This window comes from Harpia harpyja, chromosome 5 (assembly GCF_026419915.1).
Source record: "Harpia harpyja isolate bHarHar1 chromosome 5, bHarHar1 primary haplotype, whole genome shotgun sequence".
NCBI lineage: Eukaryota > Metazoa > Chordata > Aves > Accipitriformes > Accipitridae > Harpia > Harpia harpyja.
In genome coordinates, this window is record NC_068944.1 from 26,948,720 (window position 1) to 26,972,000 (window position 23,281).

Consider the following 23,281-nt stretch of genomic DNA (forward strand, 5'->3'; position numbering starts at 1 on the left):
GAAGACTTGCTTGGTCTTAAGAGGGCCAGAAGTTGCTTTCCTACACCGGGAGCACATTGAAGGAATCAGTCTTCAGAGCTGCGTAGAGAATTTGTATAGGCACCATATCAGATGGTTTCCAAAAATCTCTGCTGAGCCCGTTCCAGTGCATTTCAGCCATGGGTGTGTGAATGCTTGCTCAACACAGCAGCCACACAGCTGTTTTAGTGATCTTGTGTTTAATGTCTAGGTATTTCTGTGAAGATGTAGATTTTAATCTGCGGACAAACAGCAGCGGCCTGCTCATCTGCCGCTTCAACAACTTCAGTGTCATGAAGAAACATATTCAGGTTGGAGGACAAAAGGACTTTGTCGTTAAGCCAAAAATCATGGTGAGTGTGGATGTATGCTCCGTTGTACATAATGGGTAAAATCAGGACCTGTTTCCCCTAGAAATAATGAATTCTCTAGCCTTTTAGATTTATTTTGTGCTTATTTGACATCTGACATTCATGGCCTACTCCGTGGTAGGGCTGCCACGTCAGAAGTAGAAAATAGTAAATATTTTGCCAATTATAAATTACTAACAATAATCCTCCTAATCTATTAGAAGATGGACGGGGATTGGAAAGAGTTTGGTCTAGCTATTCAGTGGTATCTCTGACAGAGGAAGAATTTGCAGACATACACTCTGATTAAAAGCAGGCAAGTTGTACTGGACCTGGTTTTAAAAATTTTAGCACAGCCACTAGTTTCCAGTGTTTGCTGGTTTGTGATGACTTTCAGTCCTTGCACTTGCTGACAAAAAGAGACCTGAGGAAAGTCACTGAAAATTGGGACCTTCTGAAATCCACCCAGGAAATCCAAGTATTTATAAAAATGGTGAGGGGATACCAAATATTTTATACAGTGTATGTTACAGCTGTGCCGGCTTTAAACGGAGTTATATTTCAAAGGGTTGGTTTTAATCTAGGAATCTTATAGTTTGTGTTCCTGGTGGTTTTAAACACATCCCACACCATGTCTCTCTTAAAAACTTACCCCTGTATTTCAGATTTAACTGACTAAACCCCAGATTTGAGTATTTTGGGAGGTCATTTTCTGAATTTTCCTTTTCTTGTGATTGCAGTGGAATCTGTAGTGATGGACTGGCCTATGAGAAAACTCCATAGAAAACATTTTCTGTGGATGACTCCACACAAGGAGGATGTCATTTCCTATACTGTCCAGGAGTAAGGCAGGATGAAGGGTGTTGTGACAATTTGAACTCCCTATTTTATGTCCCTTCTTTAGGCAAGCAGATACCCACAGAAGTACTTAGCAACCACAGAACAATTAATTAATTTACTTCTGTGCTGTGGTGCTATATCAAAATAGAGCTGGGATTTTTTATTCTTTCCCCCAGCTTTCTCTCTCTTCCTGCCCTGTCATGGTGATCCCTTCCCCAGCTAGAGGAACTCCTGCAGAGAAGATACACTGAGTAGGTGAGTTAAAAGGGTCTCTGCTTGGTTTCATTGCAGGTTTCGGACAGCCTGGCACCAATAATGCCTCTTCAGTATGTCTGTGCCCCTGACAGTGAGCATACATTGTTGGCAGCCCCATCTCAGTTCCTCCTGGAGAAATTTCTTCAACATGCGACATACAAACTCTTTCCAAAGGCCATTCATAACTTCAAGAACCCGGTATTGGCCATTGACTGCTACCTGAACATCGGGCTTGAGGTACCAAATATTTGCAGGGATAATGGGGACCATTAAATGTAAACCTTTACTTCAACATGTGTCTTGTGTTGAAAACCCTTTCTTTTATGAGCCCTCAGCATCAAGGGTAGAGTTTGAAGACTTTGGTCTTAAAAAGTGAGACCCTGCTGTTGGAGCTAAAGGCCCAACTCCACTGGAAGAGTTGGAAGTGTGGCCTCCTAGCTGGCTGGTGTGGGTAGAAACCAGAGGTCTGTGATAGATTGATGTGATCTGCAAAGGAATTGGGCGTGTCTGTCTGAAATAATATTTCATATGAAGCAAAAACCTGAAAGTAATGCCATTCTTGACAGAACTTGGAGTACTGCTTAGCTGTCTGAACAAAAACTATCCACAAAACTTTTTAGATCACTGTCATACCCATACAGCCTTTTATCACCTGTGTTTGATTTGTCCTTGCAACAACCTTGTTTTGGCTAAGAGAGTTTCTGATATGACCCTTTTCTGGTGGCTTGCTTCGCTGAGGGACAAAGCTCATCTTTGTAATGCAGCTCTCCTTTTAGATGCTTTTCTCTTCATGAACCTGGGTTTCTAGGGAAACTAGTTTTTTGCAAGTATGTCTTAGATGTCTGTAGGTAAAGAGATCAGAATTTTTGAACCCATTGGTCAGTTTGAACTGGGTCTCAAGCAGGGTGAAAGTCTAACAAGGGTTTTGTTCTGACAAATTTTATGGAAGTCAGTGGCAGGATAGAGAAGAAACCCTTTGATACAGAGCAGCCATTGTGGCACTGAAACAGAGGAGCTCAAGCTTCAGTGGTTTCAGTAGTCATGGAATTGCTTACTGTGTTTGACAAATGTATCCTTTATTAGAATAACCTAAATAATCTTAACAGTTGTTATAAGCAGGTAATTCACAGAGAAAAAGAAAATCAAACTGAATTACAGAGAGCCCTGAAATAACATATTGCAGACTTGGTGACCAAATCTGAATCTAGAAGTTTGTCCCTTGTGTTGTTTCCTAGGGGAAGTTTGCTCAATACTGCATTCTTGTTGGATTGTGTTTTTACCAGCACCAGCTAAATCACCTGTTATCACTAAATTATATTCCATTCCACTTAAAGTCTTACTTAGGCATTTTCTAACACAGAAGTCCTTCCTTTCTTTTCCCCTTCTGTTTCAGGTGGCTATATGCTATATTAGTTCCCGCCCACACTCAGTCAACGTCAGCTGCGAAGGGGTGTTCTTCAGTGGACTCCTGCTTTATCTCTGTGACTCCTTTGTTGGTGCAGACCTCCTCAAGCGGTTCAGGTTTCTGAAAGGTAATCTTATTGCTCTGCTGGGCATCCTGGGTGCTTTCCTGCCAAGTAATAGCATGGAGGAAAAGGGAAAGGTAGAGGAATAACCAGGTTTATTAAACAGCTCAAATATTTTCACAGTTAGTGCTGCCATTGTTTTCAAAAGGAATAGATGGAGTGTTTCTTTTGGCAGTGTGTAAAACTTCTGTTCCTGTTGGTAATAAGTACAAGTAATTGAACCTTTGCTAAGCTTTGATAAATTACATTCATTAAATTATTTTAAAGTGACATCAAATGGAAATAGGTGCAGAAAAACAAGAATACATGGAAATCAGTCAGTGAATCTTGCAGTCAGCAACTTGAGAGTTTAGAGCATAGGTGTTGCTGATGAAGACGAGAAATTCTGCTCTAGTAATCTGTCTATAATGGCAATAAATATTCAGTACTGTAGGTCGGGGCAGCTCTCAGCTGGAGAATGATGGGGTCTACCCCCGCCAGAACTTTATAAACCTCGTCAAAACCTTTCTTCATCTTTTTGTCTTAATACTAACAAATAGCAAATTGCCATAGGTGTTCAGTAATGCTAAAGTGTGTTACAGAGCTCCAATGCATTTGTGGCGGCATGGCTGAGCCATTTCCCTCTTGTGCTGAGAGACGATAGTGCATGGGGAGGGGTGGGCAGTGGGGGTGACCCTGAGCCAGTCCCAAGAACTGCATTTCGGAGTTTGCTCCTGCACCCGCTTGCCCCCCCAACAGCGCAGGAGCCGTGCAGGAAGGTGCAGCCGTGCAGGAATGTGCAGCCGTGCAGCAGCCGCGGTGCATATGGTGCTGCCATCACCAAGCCCCCAGAGCTGATGTGGGCTGAATGCAGCCAGAGGGGCCACTTTGTTTGTTGTTTCTTGGGCAAGGGGCAGTTTCTTCACAAACACGGGCAGTGGATGCCTGGTAGGAAGGGCCTTCCCCTGCTCAAATCAAGCAGAGGAGGGATCTGAACCTGAGCCTTCCTTGTATCAGGTGTGTGGGCTGGAGCACAGAACAGACAGAGACCTGAAGGTGTCCAGCTCTCCTGCTCATTAAATAACTACGCAGTCTGGTGGAAGGAAGCTTGCAAGTTTTTTAAGCCAGAGAAATTAGGAATTTGGTTTGTTACTCTTCTTACAGTGCTTTACCAAGGGGAGCTCTCATACTTAAGGAAATCATAGCAGACTTTCTCAAGAGTCAGTTGTGAGACTGGTTTGGCTTAGCAGAATTTCATCATTGACCTTGTACAAACCCAAATGTCCCATGAAACAAAAAAAAGTAGGCTTTATTCTTTTGGTATAATTATCAGTAGTGATAAAGGATCTTGGATTCAGGTTAACATTCTCTCTGCTACGGTTGATGATACTAACATCAGTCAGGCAGCGACGTCCTGCAATACAGAGCAGACCCACACCACGCTTGCTTCTCCCTGTCCATGTCTTCCCACAAATGGACACATGTGCCTCTGTCCCAGGGCTCACGGGACTGACCTGAGCCTAGGCAGGCTGCTTGTTGACAGACCCTTCTAATACTCCTTTTACCTACCAAGCAGCAGAGATTTCTTTAAAATATCTTAGGAAAAGGAATGAAGGAAATAGAGTTGTTACTGTACTCTGAGAATCTAACATGCTTTTCAATTGAAGGTGCCACCCTGTGTGTCATATGTCAAGACAGAAGCTCGTTACGGCAGACGATAGTCCGGTTGGAGTTGGAAGATGAGTGGCAGTTCCGACTTCGGGATGAATTTCAAACTGCTAACAGTAGTGATGACAAACCACTCTATTTTCTTACTGGACGCCATATATAAGCTTCGCTAAGACACCGCTAACAAAGAAAAAAAAGAACTTCTTTTTTAAAAAAAAAGTACAATCACTGTGGAGCAAAGTGCAACCAATATTTATCTAGACTGCTCTAAAGGATTCCCCACAATTCTGAAGTAGGCTTTATTCCTAGGGTAAAATTTCCACATCAGTTACGATTTAAAGGATCCTGGATTCCAGTTATTTTCACATCAGTCACAACTGCCAACACTAATCACACAGCCCAAGCTGTAGGATGTAGGAAGAGGACGTAATTTGGTTGAAGAATCCTTTTTATATTCAGCTGAGCTAGGGGAAGAAGCTGCTCTCAGCAGCTGCTAGCTTGAATGTGTTACATGAAGCGCAACCCAGCATGTGGAATTTATTGAAGATGTGTGGAGGAGAGCCCACCATGTCTCTCCAGCTCTGTACTGTGGTACAGGAATACTCAGGGGTTTGAAACTACAATATAACATAGATATTTGTATTAAAAGGAATAGTCTTGTTCTCTGTGCAGTGTTAGTTTTAAATTTGTAATTGTGTATGTATTGAAACTGTCTTTGGCAAAATTTCCACAGGTGTTCAAAGTTTACCACTTAAACCTGAACAAATCAGCTAATGCATGGCAGGCACTGTACACCCAGGTTCTCCCAGCACCATTATTTCACCCCATTAGGCACCTCCTCCTCGACTCCAGGGACAAAGCAAAAGGCTTCAGGTAGATGCTCTCTCCTCAGTTAGAGGCCAGAACAACTTGCCAGCAAATCACCTTCAGTTTCTCACTCTCGTCAGAGTTTTGAAAACCTGTGGTCCATCCTCTTTTGCATATGGAAATGAGTCCTACTGTATGTCCAGTGCCTTTGTGGTGGGCCGTATGCAACTTACTCTCCGTGTCCTTTTCACTCAACTCCAGTTGGCTGCAGAGCTGAGATTAGGTCTGTCAAGTCGTACCTGTGTGTGAAGCAACATACCAAAAAATGTGCAGGAGGGCAACGATGCCCGAGCTGGACCTGAGGGAAAGAGAAGGTATTTTACAGTAGCTCCAGGGGGAGGGCAGGGGAGAAGTCCCAGGGCACTGGGACTGCTCAGGAGAGACTCTGTCCAGCAGCAAAGATCTTTGAATGCATCACCTAACACTGTCAGCCCTTTAGTTTTTGATTAACCTCTGTAAATATTGGTCGTAGAGGTAGTCGCACATTGTTCTACTTAGAAGCGTGTCACTGATCCTTGTTAAGTTGTTCCAGAATGAACTCGGTGCAGTAGCAGTTGGTTGTCAGGGTTAAATTGTAGCGGTACTCTCTTCTACTCATGCAGTTAGCATGGGTTACCCTACTGAGGTTTCCATACAAAAAAATATAATAATCTTCCTGCACCTCGTGACCCCTTTGTTAAAAAGACAAATGCAGCATGTTCTTAAAAGCGATTCAGGAATATCAATTTACTCCCCAAAAAGCAATGAAATTAACATGTCTTTGTACTTGAGCTGCGACTCATTGGAGAAGGACCTGCCAAAGCTGCATTTTTTTTTTTAATGCATAGTGTTAATTGAGCAACTTTTTTTATCTTGTGAAAAGAGATGTTTACAGATGAAAAAACATAATATATTTGACAGAGGCTAAAGGAAAATGGTTTGCATATGTCTGTGTTAATGTAGCTTAATTCTGATGCTGTAAATTTAGCGAATTTCAGATGGAACAACCCATTTTGGTAAATCTATTTTTTATTTTCCTTCAGACGCAACCAGCCTTATCTATTTTAACACTTAGAAGAAGTAGGGACATAACAGATGCTTCTTGAAGCTTTTGATGCACGCCTTGAATGTATTCCAGTAGTTCTGGTTTTGCCAGAAGAGCTTGAGGCTGACCCTGCGTCTTAGCATGGTGTAGAAGTTTCAAGTATTACGTGTTCAAAAATGGTTTCCTTTTTGTTTGTGTATGTGATGTTTGCACTAAGTTCTTAAAACTCCAGGTGCTGAGGCTACTGTGAGGAGCTAGCTCTCTGGTGAAGCAGTGCGAAATTGTCCTGAAGGTTGAGAATGCAGTCAGAAAGTCAGCATATTTGCCTGTCTTGACCAAACCCATTTTTGAACCCATTTCCTTAACTCTCTCTGGTGCGGAAGGAAGGAGTTTCAGTCACACTTTGGCCAGAGCGCACTAAACCAGCTCAGAAGGTGTAGGCCCATCCCACCAAACACGTTAACTGGCTGCCTGTGAATTCCTGGGAAGGAGACCGTTGTCAGACATCTAGAGTATTGCTGTTCCATTTTGGTTTCAAGCCTCACCATCAAGGCCATTCTTATGAATGTATTCAACTGGCCAGCGTTATATTTTACCTGTAGCTGTTCTTGTCTATTCACAGGTTAAATTTGAATGTAAACTAAGATTTAAAGAATCATATGCAGATGCTTTTTGCTTAACTTATGTAATTGCTTTTTGTGACTTTTGGAAGGGGGTTAAAAAATGTTGCTTTCCTAGTGTAAAGTTTTCTTAACCAAAAACTTGGTGAATTTAGCTTCACTAGTCAGTCTACCTCATGTTATTGTTTATGAACTGAAACTGCCTGATGTTGTGGCTATGGTATGTTTATAATGTGCTTTCATTAAATTTGAATATATTAAGTTACCATTTAAGACTGCCTCTCTCTCAGCTGGTACTTTGCGCAGGGCATGCCCTTTCTGTCTCTCTTCACACACAACAGTGCTTGCCCCTGAGAAGCCCACCTTGGGCTGCTAATATTAATCCCATGTATTGATTTTACAGAGTTAGCTCTGTGTGCTGCCAGTGCCGGAGATCTTTCCAGCTGGGTACCTGTGACCTGGGAGAGTAGCTTTGTTTCAAACAGATGACATGGGGGAGGCAGACAAGCTGCAAATACCAACTTTTAGCCCCCTTAAGTACAAGGAGTTGGAAAATGGGCTTGGGTCTGGCCACGCTTCCGTGTTGCTCAGGCAGCAGCAGGACCTCAGCACTTCTTGCTTTCTGAGGCCACCAGCAAGGATCACCTTTAGTGATTTTCTGTGAACCCACATCACTTTTTTGACATGGCCCTTTGCAGTCCACTCACCATGCCCTTGAAAATCACAAGTTGCAGCTTGCAAACAGCAGCCTCTACAGACCTGAATTCACCACCTGTCAGCTACTTCAGTTTTTAATTTCTCTGAGTAATGTTCCAGAGGTGGTGTGAGTTCCTTGCTTTAGCACTAGACCAAGGTAAGGACAGTGCAATACAAACAAACAAGTGTATCCTAACTGAACATCATAGATTCCAAAATTAAATTTAAAATTATGTTTGTTTTTTTTTAATTAAATCTTTCCCAACTTAAATTAGGGTTTTAAGCTGTTATTCAAGGCTGAAGGCATCACCCCTCACCTGACTGCAAACGCTGCATCAGGATGGTATGGATCTGGAGCTACAGGGGAGCTGACCCTTGGGGGGGGGTCAATGCAAATGCATTGTCACAAAAGGAATTCTGACCCCAGGCAAGCAGGAATGCAGTGATGGTGTTCTCCAGAGCCTGCCGTTAGCCACTGTGGTGATACTTCACATGCAAAAGTATGAAATATTCAAAAGATTCATTCACACTTAGCGTCAATACAGAGTAACTTTAAAAAAGCTATCAAGTATTTTATTTTTAATCTATCTACATTATGTACAGATCAAGAAAGGCCACAGCAGTTTTTCAACATACAAACCCTTTAAAAGAGGAGGAGAGATTTATGAAGGAGTGACAAGTATCAAAGTGAAGTCCACTAACAAAGGTATATACTCAGTACAGTACTTGAAGAAAAATGATGAGCGAGCACACCGGTCCTCAGGGTCTGCATTCCACCTTTTACTCTGCAACTAATCTGGGGGAGCAGTGGACAGGGGTAGAACAAGTTTCCAACGCTGCCAACACTGAGTAGGCTCCCTTACACCTCGTAGCGCCCAGACACCACTGTTCAGTCTGTGAGGGTGGTTGCCCACAACAACTGCACTGTTAACGCTTCTTGCCTCGATGCAATTGAGCGCAGCCTTGAACTCTGTCAAGCAAGCAGCCGTTAGCGGCCTCGCCCAGCTGCTGGGATTGGCAGTAGGAGATCAGCGTTACAGTACTGAGAAGCACTGGTATATCACCATGTTAAGAACTTCAGGATGTACTCGTCAGCAAGACTAGAGTCTTTGCATCAGCTTACAGTCCACTATATGAACAAGTTTCTGCTGCATGTAAACATGACTAACTAGATAAAATACAATCAAACTTTTGTAAAAGTTAATAAAATATCTTTCTTTTAAAAAAACAAAGTTAGCCTATTACTGCATTGTTTACAATTTTAATAAAATAGCACAACCTTTCGGTTGTTACCAGTCCTGAGTTCACTGTAATAAAAATGGCCCTGGCTTCTGCTGAACATCTGCACCCACTCGGTACGTTTTGGCAGAAGTCTCCCCATAAAAACAGAATTCCTTCGGGAGCAGTTAAGTCTGGTGCTGTCCGTTGAGGAAGTTGTATACCAGGAACTGGCCGGTGCCACAGTACTGCGTTGCAAAGAGTTTTCCATCAGGAGTGGGGTCAGAGAAAGCAATTTCTTCTTTACTTAAGTATGAGCCATATATGAAGTTACTCCTGTTTAAAAGGGGGGGAAGAAAGAAAAAAAAAAAAAGATAATTACTCTCAGGGGAATAATGCAAAAATATTTATGCTATGAGGAGGCCACAAACCATTAATTACGTGGCACAGACATTCAAAAGGAAGCAGCTCTATTAGGAGGAGATGGCTCTATTTATATGAGCTATCTCCTCCTTCCAAATGGTAAGGAGGATCACTTGTTCTGGGAGGGTTTCTATGAAGTTTTGGTATTTTAGAAGATGCCGGGTCCTGCACTTCAGTCACAACAACCCCATGCAGCACTACAGGCTTGGGGAAGAGTGGCTGGAAAGCTGCCCAGCAGAGAAAGACCTGGGGGTGCTGGTTGGCAGCTGGCTGAATATGAGCCAGCAGTGTGCCCAGGTGGCCGAGAAGGCCAACAGCATCCTGGCCTGTATCAGAAATAGTGTGGCCAGCAGGAGCAGGGAGGTGATTGTTCCCCTGTACTCGGCACTGGTGAGGCCGCACCTTGAGTACTGTGTTCAGTTTTGGGCCCCTCACTACAGGAAAGACATTGAGCCATGGGAGCGTGTCCAGAGAAGGGCAATGAAGCTGGTGAAGGGTCTAGAGAGCAAGTCTTACGAGAAGCAGCTGAGGGGACTGGGGTGGTTTAGTCTGGAGAAAAGGAGGCTAAGGGGAGATCTTATTGCTCTCTACAACTACCTGAAAGGAGGGTGTAGTGAGGTGGGTGCTGGTCTCTTCTGTCGGGAGGCTGGTGATGATAGGATGAGAGGAAATGGCCTCAAGTTGCAGCAGGGGAGGTTTAGATTGGATATTAGAAAAAATTCCTTTACTGAAAGGGTTGTCAGGCATTGGAACAGGCTGCCCAGGGAAGTGGTTGAGTCACTATCCCTGGAGGTGTTCAAAAAGCACGTAGACAAGGCACTTCAGGACATGGTTTAGAGGGCATGGTTGATGGTTGGACTCGATGATCTTAAAGGTCTTTTGCAACCTAAATGATTCTATGATTCCATGTTCATACAGGGAAATTACTTGCGAGCTGGATTAAGAGTTCAATTTCAGAGTTTTTAAAAAAAAAGTTTGAATTCATTCCAACTATTTATTTCTTCATAGAAAAGAGACTGCTAGGACTATGACTACCATCACTAGGAATGAAAACATAAGCTACAAACAAGTTTGGGTGCTTATAGAGGGGGCTGAAAGGACCTGATGAAATTTCAAGCTCCTGGTTTGAAAAAAAAAATTTGACATTTAGATGAGAGCACATCTTGGATTCATTTAGAACAACCAAGAACACAACCTCAAGTATCATAAGTGATACACTGTCAGTAATAATTACATGAAAAGGAAGATTCAATTTGCTTAACTTCTTCATAAAAAGTATTTTAGGTATGTTTTATTCTTATCTGAAGAAAGAGGAGAGAAAGGATACCATTGTACTTTTCTGGATGGCTATGTGAGCAAATTTAGAAAATTGATCTCAGGTTTTAAGACCTCGATCAGGGAAGGAGGAGGTAGCATTTATGCTTGGAAACAGAATAAACTCCCATTAAAGTTAAGTTTTTTAATTCCTATAAAATAAACTTGCTTGTACTTGCAGAGCAAGTATGAACTTTGATCATACGGACATCTCCGTTAAATCTTGAGGAAAAGACAATAGGAACAAAATCCTTTTTAATTATTACCAGCTTTCTTCCCTTCTCTTTACTGTATTTAGGATGATGATTTTGCAACGTTCTTAAGACTGACTGACCAGGTTTTTGCAACTCCAGGTCAGCTGTGAAAGCTCGAGTGAAACGGAGCAGACATTCTCAAAATGGACTTAAAAGTCCGCTAGGGTGCCTTCAACATTTTGAAGTGAGGATTTAGCTGGTAACCAGAATTATCCTGTTCAAACTACCTTTTGCTATGAAAGACATTTAGGTTGAAGTTTCACTGGCTGCTGAGCAGATCTAACTGCTCACTGCCATCAAAAAGCAAGTCTCACTCCTTTCCTTCACCTTCTGCAATTTTCTGGGCTCCCTTGTTTACGCCAACTCTAGAGCTCATCAGACCTTTCCACAAGCCAAATGAGCACCAGAACAACACAAAGCTCTTTTTGGTGCCCCTGTTTTCTATGAACGTAGCAATGAGCAAACGGAAGGCCAAACAAGCACAAGAGCACAGCAAAAGGTAAAATGCAGTGCAGGGCTGAGAGGAAAACTGAGACCTCTTCTCGCTAGCTGCAACAAACCATTAAAATTGATTCTAAAGATCCTTTAGAGCTGTAACTGAGGGAGCAACTCCAGCATCGCTTTGCAGAAGAAATCTTTCCTTTAGAAACAGTTTCTAGGAAGCTACTGAATACACAGTTAAAAATCAGCCAAAAATAAAACGAAAGCATCAAGTTAACTTGCTTATCTGAATACAGCTTTACAGTCAGTACTTCAGACAGAACATGATCTGATAAGAACCTTCTAGTTGCTGCACCAGCCAGGCAAGACGCGTTCTGCAGAGCAGAATAGCTCTGCTAGGCTTTCCAAATACCCAAGAGGGCGAGGATTGGCAGACACAGCAGCACCCGTGACCACAAACTCCAACAAGATGGGGCTAGCCAGGCATGTAGAGCAAACCTGACAACCCAGCAGTAATAAGATTTGGGTGGTTCTTGGCATTACTCTGAACAGGCTTTTAAACTTCTAGGAAATGTCACTGGAAGAAACCTACAGTTTGGAGATTCAACATTTTTAACATTTATCTAAACAGTAGCGCAGATGTTTGAGTCCTTTTATGGATCTAGCACTTAGCATTCAGCTGAACACACTCATCACCAGCTATTAGAGCTCCATGGAAATTGAAAATATCTCAAAAGGCTCAGTGAACCTGAGAAAAGCAAAAATAAAATACAGTTGGAAGCCACCAGACTATATCAAATAGTTCGGTACTCGTCACTGTTCTCTCCCCCTTACTACCTCTAAGGAATGGACATTCAGCCAATGGTTAGGTCCCAGTCCTTAACACTTGGGTAATCTCACACTTTGACCAAAGACAGTCTCATTTCCTTCCCTCATAATTACCTCAGAGGAATTTACCCAAGGCCATTGGCATTCTGCTAGGGTGACTCATTACAACTGCACTTAGCAGAAAGATTTCTGTTAAAGACAAGCTATTGCAGAACACTGACATTGGTTATTGAATTCCACATAATACTCGAACTGTCAACTGTGCTCAGATCTACATCCCCAATATCACCAGCAGCTTAAAAGTACAAGCTTGAGACACACAAAGCCATAAATGTCTTGGACTGAGTTCTACCTAAAACACATGTAACTGAGGAACTTTGTTTATATTACCTAAGACACTCTATCATCCGAGAAGCAATCTTCTTTCGACGCATCATGCTGAATACCCATATTCGACTAATGCCACAAATAGCAGGTTCTGGAGAAGTTGAACAGCACCATGCTTTCTGTCTTTCAAATATGACTTTCTCATTTTCTGAACTGACTTCCGGAACCTTCTCTTCTATAACTCTGTAGCCCTGCAAGTGATGTAAAAAATATTTGTCACTTCATAAAAGCATCACTCATGACTAAACAAAATAATTCTTGCGTAGTTTATTTCAGTTAAACATACTTACTTGCTAAAATGCCTTACCAAAAAGACTGCATATTTATGTCTCATTTAATGTCTCTTAACAGTTTCAAAATTGGAACAGATGATAAAAGAATAAACCAAAAAACCCTGTAAAGCTTATCCGATTTAAAATAACAGCAACAAATAATCCAATTCTTACTACCATCTGTATTAAAGTGTTTGCATCAATTCCTCTGACTTCGACTAAGATTGTTTTGCTTCTTGTCTGCTACTCCCAAGGGACAATAGAAAACACCACAGTTTACAAGGCAACAGACAGAATATGTGACAAAGTTCTGACATCAGTTTTTAGTACTGCAACTGGCAGTATGGCTTCTTGTCCTGCTCTCCACTGCACAGTTCTGCCCTCCACTTCTGTTTTCTGTGGAGCTGTTTGACCCTGCGGTGATTCAACTCAAATCCTACAGAGTACACACTTTTTCATCCACGTTGGATTTCTGCCAGGCAGGAAGTTGAATCTGCTTGTCAACAAGCAAGAGGAGAGCCAAAGCTAGCATAAGAATAGCAGAAAAAGAAAAATTCCACCCTTCGGCTGTAGCAAGCAAGTTCTTAGATGAGCAGGTCTTAGCCACGTATGATACCATACATGTGTCTCAGCCCAGTGTCAACTATACAAAAATGAGTAACTACATTTCAGAATGGTCTGCCACCAAAACTCTCTTCATTTCTGGAAAAGGCAAACATGGAATACTTATTTGCTAAATTGATAGACTTAAACTCCAACATAATTCTATAGTTTCAGAATGTCTAAAGAACAGAGTCACTAAGCACTGACACAGATTGCCTTTCTCCAACTCAATCACTTACCCACTGGATATGTTCAGCAATTAAACAGCCGATAACTTTTTTGTCATTAGAAATAAAAAGAAGAGTTTTAGTTCTAGAGTAACACATGAGCGGAGCTTGCTGAAATCCCAAGTCATTGTCTACCATTTCTCTAATTTCTTCAACCTGTCAAAATAAGTTTAAATGCTGCATAAGAAACACACGTAAATACACGTTTGTATAAATTTACATAAAAATTACAGATCTGTAAAAATGCACTAAGGCATCTAGAACACTGAAAGCTATTCCAGAAGTCAGGGATCATTCTAAGTGACCTGCAACACATCGGTCCACATAAACATTTCTTAAATAATACTTGGCTGGAAATAGGAAGAGTAGGGACCTCTAAGTCAGCTTCCATTAAGTCAAAACTTCAATTAGGCAAAGGCTAATAGAGAGAATGCAGATAATCAAAGTATGGACTCTGATATTCTAGAAGTAAATGAGCTCAGTAGCTCAGTTGAAGGTTTCCTGTCTGTTATTTTTAAAGTCTTGAAAGAACTAATCCATTAAGGGTTTTAAGCAGATGATAGCAAGCACAGTGCCAAGGCGGCTAGAAAATATATGCATTTATTGTAAAGGAATGAATAACTGTCATCTCTTTCCTCAAGCTTTCTGCTCTTCCATTAGCTTTGCAAAGAGTAACTGAAACTAAAAGTAAAATTTTTAGTTAATATTAGCAAATTTAGAAGAAATATATAAACTCCAGCATGAATGTGAACAAAAGCTTATGCATGAGCTGAGATTTTACTGGGGGATTCTTGTGCCTACAACCGGGCATTGAAATAGTCTCTATCACCCCTCTGTCATCTCACATGAGGCAGAAATAAGGTGGCTTTTCCTATGTGGTGCATTAAATTGCATAAGCTTCTTTAATGCATATTGTAGTTACATTAGTTAAAGCAAAACTAGAATTACTGATGCTATGAATATATGAAGTTAGCACTGATCACATGGAAATTGTGTTAAAAAAAGAAAAAGCTTTTAAAATAACTTTTAAAAGGCATGGTATCGGTTACTCTCTACTTTCTCATCTAACCTTCAGGTACCAGTCTTTTAATGACAAGTCCAATTAGCCAATTTGAAACACTAAGTAATCATTCTTGAAGTCAGCCATCCATGGTTCTTGACAGTTGTAGATTCTCTCAACTTTAACCACACAGAACTACAGAGAACTCTATCCTAAATGATTTCATTTGCTACAGTCTTCCTTTCCTCTGCCCCACTTAGGTATTTTAAGTAATTTTTTCTTCAGCCATTTTAGTAAAAAATGAATGTGCAATGAATGTACTAAAATTAAGACAGTACCACCAAAGAAACAAAACTTAATAAATAAACTTATCTGCATTAAATATTGTAAAAAGAAAATTCACCATTTCTTTTCAATTCAGTAACTTAAAAAATTCTATGTTAGTCTAAAGAAAACCCACTACAGTCATGCCATCAGAAAGAGCTGTCTTGGGCATCAATTCTGCCTCCAGAGGTCCCTTCCAACCTCAACCATTCTGTGATCCTGTGATAGTGGTACTGTAAAGAAGCACCCGTTAGTCACAGCAAATCCCCAGCTAAACAGAATCAATGCCATGCTACTGAAAAAACAAATGTAATGCCATATTAAGATGTATGAACACAGGCTAGCCAGCAAGACACCAAAGTACCCTGCTGCTCTAAGTCTCCACTGGTGTACTGTGCCCAGTTTTAAATAAAGAGTTTCAAAAGAGGCATGAGACATGGCACAAATAGAGATAATCTAGAGGAAAGTACAACAATGATCAGAGCTCTATAAAACATTACTTAGGAGTATGAACTAAAAACCAACACATCCCGTCAATCTCCTTAAGGTGAAACAATTAGTTTGTTCAGGCACAAAAAAGCTGTTGCAGAGAGGAAAAGGGTGTTTTCTACAGCTATGGCAGTATGATTAGCACTAAAGAGCTTAAATTGCAGTACTGAGGTTCTGTTGGACATTTAGTGAAAACTTCCTACTGTTACAGAAGCTGTTAACAGACTCTGAAGAGGTCAGAAAAACCTCCAGTGGTAGAAGTTTTAGAAAACTGTCAGATGCATCATAACCAGAGCTGATCCTGCTTTGGACATGGGACTGGACTAGATGACTTCAAGGCCACTTTCCACCTAAATCTGGTTTTATCCAAAAGTCATTTAGAGAATGGTGCCATATTCGTGCTGTGTAATAAAATCAATACATTTCAGTTGGTTTAAATATACTAGGAAGTTTATGTTATATAAAATACCTGGCAGACATTCAGCAACTATATTAAAAAAAATTTTAAAAAGTCAGTTGGTTGATGCTGTTCCCACCCCTGCCTTCCATTCCTGCTCAGACCCATCCTCTCTATAAGGAGAGCAGCAGTGCATAAGAGTGAGATGTCTGACCTGTTTGTGGAAAAAGCTACAGAACCACTGCAGTTTTGAGTCCAACTTCAACTGCTTACATGTGAATTATACAAACTTTACTGTGAACATTCTCATTACTTATACGAAAACATCAAACAAGGTAAGGTACACAAGTCCAGTCCTTTTCACCATACCTTTTTAAGTGCATACTTTGGGTCGTCAGGAAGAACCATTATTATCTTTCCATCAGGATATTCAGCCAAAATTCTCTCCTTTTTCCAACCCTAAATAAAACAAACACTTATCTAAACCATACACAAGATGTACTTTTACAAATAGAAATTGCATATTATTGTTCTAGACACTGAATTTATGCAGAGACTTCATACTATTTAGCAGTTGTTTTGCTAGAGAAGGAAACTTCAGCTAGCTTTTTAAAATGAGCACAACAGACATAATATGATCTTGTTTATACAATAATTTATACAATAGCCTAACTATATCTAGAAACAATTTGTGAAAGTGTCTTATAATTTCCCAGCTAGATTTTCTTCCCCCAGGACTGCAGTACAAACTGAATTTTAAAATAGAAGTAGCAAACTTGGCTCACATAACTGATTTCCAAACCTATGTAATACTTATTTTCCGAAGTCCAGTGAATGGGAAAATCCCTAAGTTTTAATAAAAGATTTCTTTTTAACATAGTTACCTCCACAAATACACACTCAGTTTTAAAGTTTGGCATGCGAAAGACCTCCAGGAGGTTCTAAGTGAACTGATTGGCATGCAGTTGCCCAAAATGTAAGGAATAGGTTATTTTGTTACTGGTCATAACTGTTAAAGCCACAAGAAGGATACTAGAAAAAAATTTATAACTACCTTCTAAGAATCTAATGGGGAAGGAGGCTACGTTGTGTGTATCTGAAGTATAAACATACTCAAAAAAATAGAGGTAATTAACTCTTCTTCAGATCCACACTCGTGGTGAATAATGAGCAGTACCTGCATGGAAAAAAACAAAACAAAAAAGCCACTTAAATCTAGTAAGATGGGACTGGTAGATATTAGAACTCAAGTTGCTTTGATGGGACCTAAAAATACTGAATGCAGAAGTAACTTCAGCCACTAAAAAGGCTGATCTACAAGTCTTACTCAAAGCAACTTTAAATAAAAAAGCCTTTGAAGAAACAATATTGATGGAATAATTCTCATTGAAATCTGTACCTTCCCATAAAATAACGTTCAACTGAAGACCAAACAATGGAATTTGGCACTGAATGAGTGTCATATATACTACCACAAAAAAATGACAAACTTAAGTGTTAAAATACTTGATCTGTATCTCATTTTAATCATGCTGATGTTACTCCCTTACCCCAAACAAGACATGAAGAGAATATTTTTAGAAATTTATCTACTTGCTGGTAGCCCTGGAACTATTTAAGTATGAGTTTAGCACCCAGCATGGCAATGGTTGCAACACAGACACCATTTTAATCCTGTCTGCTTTTCTTGTCAGTAGTACTCTCAGTTGCACTAAATACCAACACAAATGAAGATCCTATTTGAATTTATTTATATTATGGTCTGAACACAAAAGGCAGTAAACAGCAGTGTCACAATATTCAGGTAAGCAGAAAAGTGCAATTTGTGGGATTGTGACATGCTTTTTGAGACTGTTAGAAAAGACGCCAAAGGATTCAGGCAAGGATTACTACTCTCCAAACTCAAAACCCATCCTCTCTCAATTTTTTGTCTTTTGCCGCCTTTTGGCTACCTTTTTACCTGTAAAAGCTTTCTATAGCCTATTTTAAACCAACTGTGACCATCACTCAGCAGATAAATGCAATGTGTTTGATAATCCTACCATAACAGCATCCAGAATGTTGCAGCCTAATGCAGAGCATTAAACTCTGAATTTTAGGTTGGAGGCCTAATGCAGAAAATTCAACCCGAAATTTTAGGTTAAGGTATCCTGTTAACATTATAGCCAGGTATTTCCAACAAAATGAAATCTGATGGAAGAAAACATTTCTGAACATCATACTGCTGTTATACTTTTAAGCAACAGTATATTAGCAGAAGTCTAAAAATAATTCTGTAAAAATGCAATAATTGACTCTCTAATACTTAGAACTCATTATTTTCATTACTGTCCACCTGTTCATTTCCTTAAGTGATTAGTATGATATGGGGACTGATCATATTCACAGGAGGGGTAGTTTCTAAATTGAAGTATTTTGGAATTTATTCAGAACTGTATCCTTTAGATGAAGCTTTCCAAAAAGTTTCTGCAAACCCTAAGCTCATCCAAGATTTTTAGTGAAGACATTTTAAAGTCATATTCCTTTGTTATTTATGCAGCTCCAAGAATTTAAAAAAGAAAAATGCACGTTTCACGTAAGTAACTGCATCTTCAGTATCCTTATTGTTCAGTCTTAGTAAGCAATGAACTGTGCTTCCTTTAAACCAGACAATTGGAAGTAATGCACAAGATTGGTCACAGCTCTGTCATATTCTAACATTAAAGCTGTTAAGGAAAATGTGCTATAGCTTCAGCTGGGATTGATCCTATTAGATATCTACGATACACAAAATATGCTTTAGTACCAGTATCTTGTATGTGGTTTGAAGATGATTTCCCTTAACACACCTATTAACTTTTTTTTTTTAACAAACCCCCACTATTTTAACACTATTAAAACAAAATACAACAGTCTGCAAGGTATTTCAATCACTGAGAACTAAAGTAGGACTCCTTCACTCAGGCAGATGGCAAGAACACCTTATTATAGTAAGAAACAAAAGCATTATGTCTGCAGTATACTTTATAATATTCTACTGCAATGTCAGAAAAATTGCTTTTCTTTTCCTTTTAATTGACATTACCTTAGGGCATTAAGACTTATTTACTGTTGAATCAGATGCCCAAGCATTGATATACATTGCTTGTGATGACCAAAGAAGTTAAAAGGAAACCTATTGTTCCCACCAGGATACATGTTCTGCAAGGCCTGGAGTACAAGAACATGACTATACCACTCCTCCCTGATATTGGAAGTCTACTCTCAACAACAGATTACCTATAGCCAGCAGCAGCAAGGCACATATAGCCTAATCACCACAGCTGAGCAGACTGGTGCTGTACAGCCCCATTGGTTTGAAGTAACTGTTGCAATACCTTCCTCCCCTACATGTTATGTTACAGGTATTTGTAATCGTTTGAGAAAATAAGGCAACTCTGCAATGCAAAGTTAACTTATTTTTAACCTACGTCTAAATTTTCCTCCCAATTCAAACAAGATTAAAGATTGCTTCTGCTTGTTTATTAAAGTGCAATGGCAATAGAATTACAAAAGAAAGAAATAATTCAAAAAAGGGCAATACAGACAAGCAGTTGCTACAACATCAGGAAATAGTACAGACAGTAATTACCACTACACTGTGTAGTGCATTGCTTTCACTGGATATTATGTATGTATATAACGAATGATGTAGAATACAGTTGTAAAGATGGCTCCAACATTAATAGCACGGTAACTGAAATGTTCAGTGCTCAATTTCACATGAATTATGTTCTGCTTATAGTTTAAAATAATTTCTGATGTAGATTTGTCTTTAAAAGCATAAGTTAGAAGACACAATAGACTGCTTCCAATGCACTTCCTCATGTTTTAAAAGTTCTTATGTTAGAGTAGGAAATGGGAGAGCAAACCTGGTATCTTTCTATATATGTCAGTTCTGGCTTGTCTGTACTCCCTATTTCTCAAATGAATACAAATACATGAAAATTGGTGATTTTTTTTCTTATACCATTTTTTCCTCAAAAATATTCAGGTAGTGAGGAAAATGTGGTTAATACTGTGTAATTCTTGGTCTTCACTAAGAAAAGTATTCATGAAATTTTCCCCTAATAATCAAGTTTAGTATGAAATTTTGTGCACTTTTATCCTTGATAATTTGTAGCAGAGAAATGGGTCTACTACATTCTTCTTCCTGACTCCTTCATCAAATTACAGATATTCTGCCTCTTTTTCCTATGAACGTAATACAGAGAACGAGATTTTAACTGTAGAATACATTAAGATCCTTGGATGTAACTACTAAACACAACCCTCTGTAATAAACTAAGATTCTCACAGAAGATAGCTAATGGTAAGAACTTTATTTGAAATATTATGAAGTTTTATATTGTATAGATGTATCACTTTTGGATTTAATGCAAATCAAAACAAGCATGAAATCTTTCTAGGATGACATGAAGTTCATCATCATCTTGAATCCCAATATTCTATTAACCTAAGGCCCCAAGAAGTCAAATGTTGCTTTTGCTTTTTCTTTTTTTTTTTTTATCTGAAAATCATAGGAATCTCACAGACGGGCTTGCATGCAGTTACAGCAGAATAGCAATTTAAAACTTATCAGATTAGACATTAGCTCACATAACACCTTCTTCCACTTTCTTCAGCTCAAGATATTCTTAACTAAGAGGATAAGCTTGAAATACAAACACATTAACTGCATTCACATCAGGCACCTGAATCCACAGGCATTTCCTAACTTAAGTTTCTGGCTGTACAACTTAAAAGCATCATTAAAAATAACGTCTTGCTCTTAAAAAAAATTTACAGAAATACTAAGCTGATACTATGTGGTATCACAGAGAGGATACACAACTGATATTGTGTGGGATCACAGCTAAAGGATTTCATAAAACTGAACCACGTATCCATCCCACAAAGTTATCCATCCCACCAGAGTTAACACTCGATGTATATGTCACCACTCAATGCACACACATGCTAGAATGGCATATTTTTTCTGGAGACTTTCAGATGTCTGAAACCAGAAGGACAGAGAGACAGATTCCTACATTTGTCTGCAGTAGGGGACATCTCTCACACTAATCTATTCCTGCTCCAGTACTATCCTTGACCACCTTACCTTCTTGCTTGTTCAATTTGCATGCTTCTATTAATAGCAAATGGCACCCTTCAGAAAACCCATTCAGTCCTTGCCAATATTCTGTTCCCAAATCTAGAAAATGTCATTGAAGTTGCCAAACTTTCTCTCTCCACAGAAGGCCTAAAATTTCCTTATTGTCTCTATCAGCCATCCATGACAAAACAAGTATCCCAATACCATCTCCTTGCTAACCTGCCCTATCTCCAGGGGGCATCATGGAATTTCTAGAGAGACCTAAAAAGAAATTTTTACTAAAAGAAACAAGATAGGCCTTTAAAAAAAACCAAACAAAATTATATTTTGTTGAAGACATGCAAACTATCTTCTGGCTACTCAGTACTTTCAAAAAAACCAAAGCAGCTGCATGCAGGTGGGAAAGACACTAACAATAAAGTCCATTTTCACAGCTCACAGCAAGAAGCTCTAGCTTGGTAATGTATATAGGCCTTCTTTTTGTGATTCTGTGAAATGAATCATCAATAGAACTACTAGGCATGTAACGAGACACTCAAAAGGGAGGAAAAACTGAGAAAAGTCTTCTCAAGTCAGACTGGGACTGCATCATATGGCATGAAAAATGTGAATGACAAGAGAATGAAAAATGCTTCTAAGATACCTTAGAATGGCCTCCAAATCAACAATAATACCAAATCTATTAACTACATAAAAAAGAGTATCTGGAGAGCTAGTAAAGTAACATACCAAGGTCACCAAGACCAGATGTTCCTGGACCAGAAAGTCTAACCAAGAAGTTACCAAGACTTTCTCTAGTACAATTTTTTTTTAAACCCATGATGCTACTGTCCAGTTAACACTTTCTGTCAGGGAAAGGAAGGTAGTTATAGTTTCAACACAGTAACTACACACAAATATCTAGAAACCAAGCATATCACACCTCCAAGCCATCCTCCCAACAATCCCCACTAGAAACCTCCTAGCAAAACTAAGATAACTAGCAATCATTCTTCTGGTATTTCTGGATGACTAAGAATTAACAAGTAGAGATTTGGTGTACTAATTCACTGGCAAGAAGGGTGATCTAAAATTCAATTATTTTCTAAGAGGAGGTGAGGATGTTTCTGTCATGGACATTATCACAATACAATCAACCAAGAACCACTGACTATGGGTCAAATGACTAGTGCTAAAGACTTATCTATTTAGCATGGCAAAAGTTACTTACCCATGCACAAAACAGAGTGTCAATCAAATTATTATGAGAAAAAAAATCAGGCGAGGGGAATTTAAAGCCTCATAAGACTCCTTCCTTTGCCTCTTACTCTACAGTTTCTATTCTAGAATAACCATCTAAATCATCCCTCTGTAGTTGTCTATGATGTCACAAAACACAACTAGAATCTTAAAAGATTTCAGAGAGAGAACTGTTTACTCACTGAACTGACAATACAAATAATTTGCTTGAGTACACATTGTGTGAAGTTTTAAAAAGATGCCTAACAACTGAGAAAACAATAGGGAAACTTTCTAAACTTAAAAGCATACCTAACTTTATAAATAGTTATTTAGTTCATCATGTTGTTACTCTAGACATACATACAAGTGAGAAATTTCAGCTCTTTCAACCTCCGAAATACTTCAGTGCAGCTTCCTACCTACGTGAACATAGCAGCTTTAAGTAACTACTGAACTCATCTGCCAGCTTCTGCCCAAAAGAACTAACACCATCTTCTGTAAATTATGTTTACATCTTTGGTAACATTCAAGATCTGAAAGTACTTGGGGCGGGGGCCAGGGGGGAGGGCAGAATGGACAAACAGGAATAAAATGGGGAAATGTATTATATGCTGCCATTATAATGTACTGTGTTCCATCACACTTTCTGTCCTGTCTCACCCTACAACGTAGCTAATGTGTATCAGAAGAGATCTTTCAAGATGTCTGGATTATTCAGCAGAAACTAACCAAGAACAGAACAAATACCAGAACTATTTACCAGATAGTTTCAAACACTTTAGCTATGAAGATGTATCTTTATATTCGTAAACAGTGGGATACAATTGAGCTTGAGATTTAAGAGTAGCCCAACAGCCATTTCGTACCTACATGAAATGAATTGGTGGCCTCAGTTCAGTTATCCTGGAGGTCTTATCTACTCGAGTG

At 39.5% G+C, this 23,281-nt stretch overlaps 2 protein-coding genes across 7 annotated transcripts in view; one reads left to right on the forward strand and one right to left on the reverse strand.

Annotated features, from left to right (window-relative positions):
• Window positions 1-7,420, forward strand: part of GREB1L (GREB1 like retinoic acid receptor coactivator) — a 145,202-nt gene extending 137,782 nt beyond the window's left edge. For all 3 annotated transcript variants that reach the window (XM_052787420.1, XM_052787422.1, XM_052787421.1), the window contains 4 exons: window positions 230-371; window positions 1,500-1,700; window positions 2,857-2,995; window positions 4,636-7,420. In XM_052787420.1, coding sequence (XP_052643380.1) covers window positions 230-371; window positions 1,500-1,700; window positions 2,857-2,995; window positions 4,636-4,799 — 646 coding nt within the window. In that variant the 3' untranslated portion in view covers window positions 4,800-7,420. The remainder of the gene's footprint in view (window positions 1-229; window positions 372-1,499; window positions 1,701-2,856; window positions 2,996-4,635) is intronic.
• A 1,302-nt stretch (window positions 7,421-8,722) lies between these two features.
• The window catches only part of ESCO1 (establishment of sister chromatid cohesion N-acetyltransferase 1), a 34,793-nt gene continuing 20,234 nt past the window's right edge, over window positions 8,723-23,281 (reverse strand). For 2 of the 4 annotated variants that reach the window (XM_052787104.1, XM_052787103.1), the window contains exons 9-12: window positions 16,390-16,479; window positions 13,823-13,966; window positions 12,712-12,899; window positions 8,723-9,397 (exon numbers count right to left, since the gene is read on the reverse strand). In XM_052787104.1, the coding sequence (XP_052643064.1) occupies window positions 9,250-9,397; window positions 12,712-12,899; window positions 13,823-13,966; window positions 16,390-16,479 (570 nt within the window). In that variant the 3' untranslated portion in view covers window positions 8,723-9,249. Of the gene's footprint in view, window positions 9,398-12,711; window positions 12,900-13,822; window positions 13,967-16,389; window positions 16,480-17,074; window positions 17,198-23,281 lie in introns of those variants that run through there. The other 2 variants (XM_052787105.1, XR_008235196.1) reach the window with 2 other exon arrangements.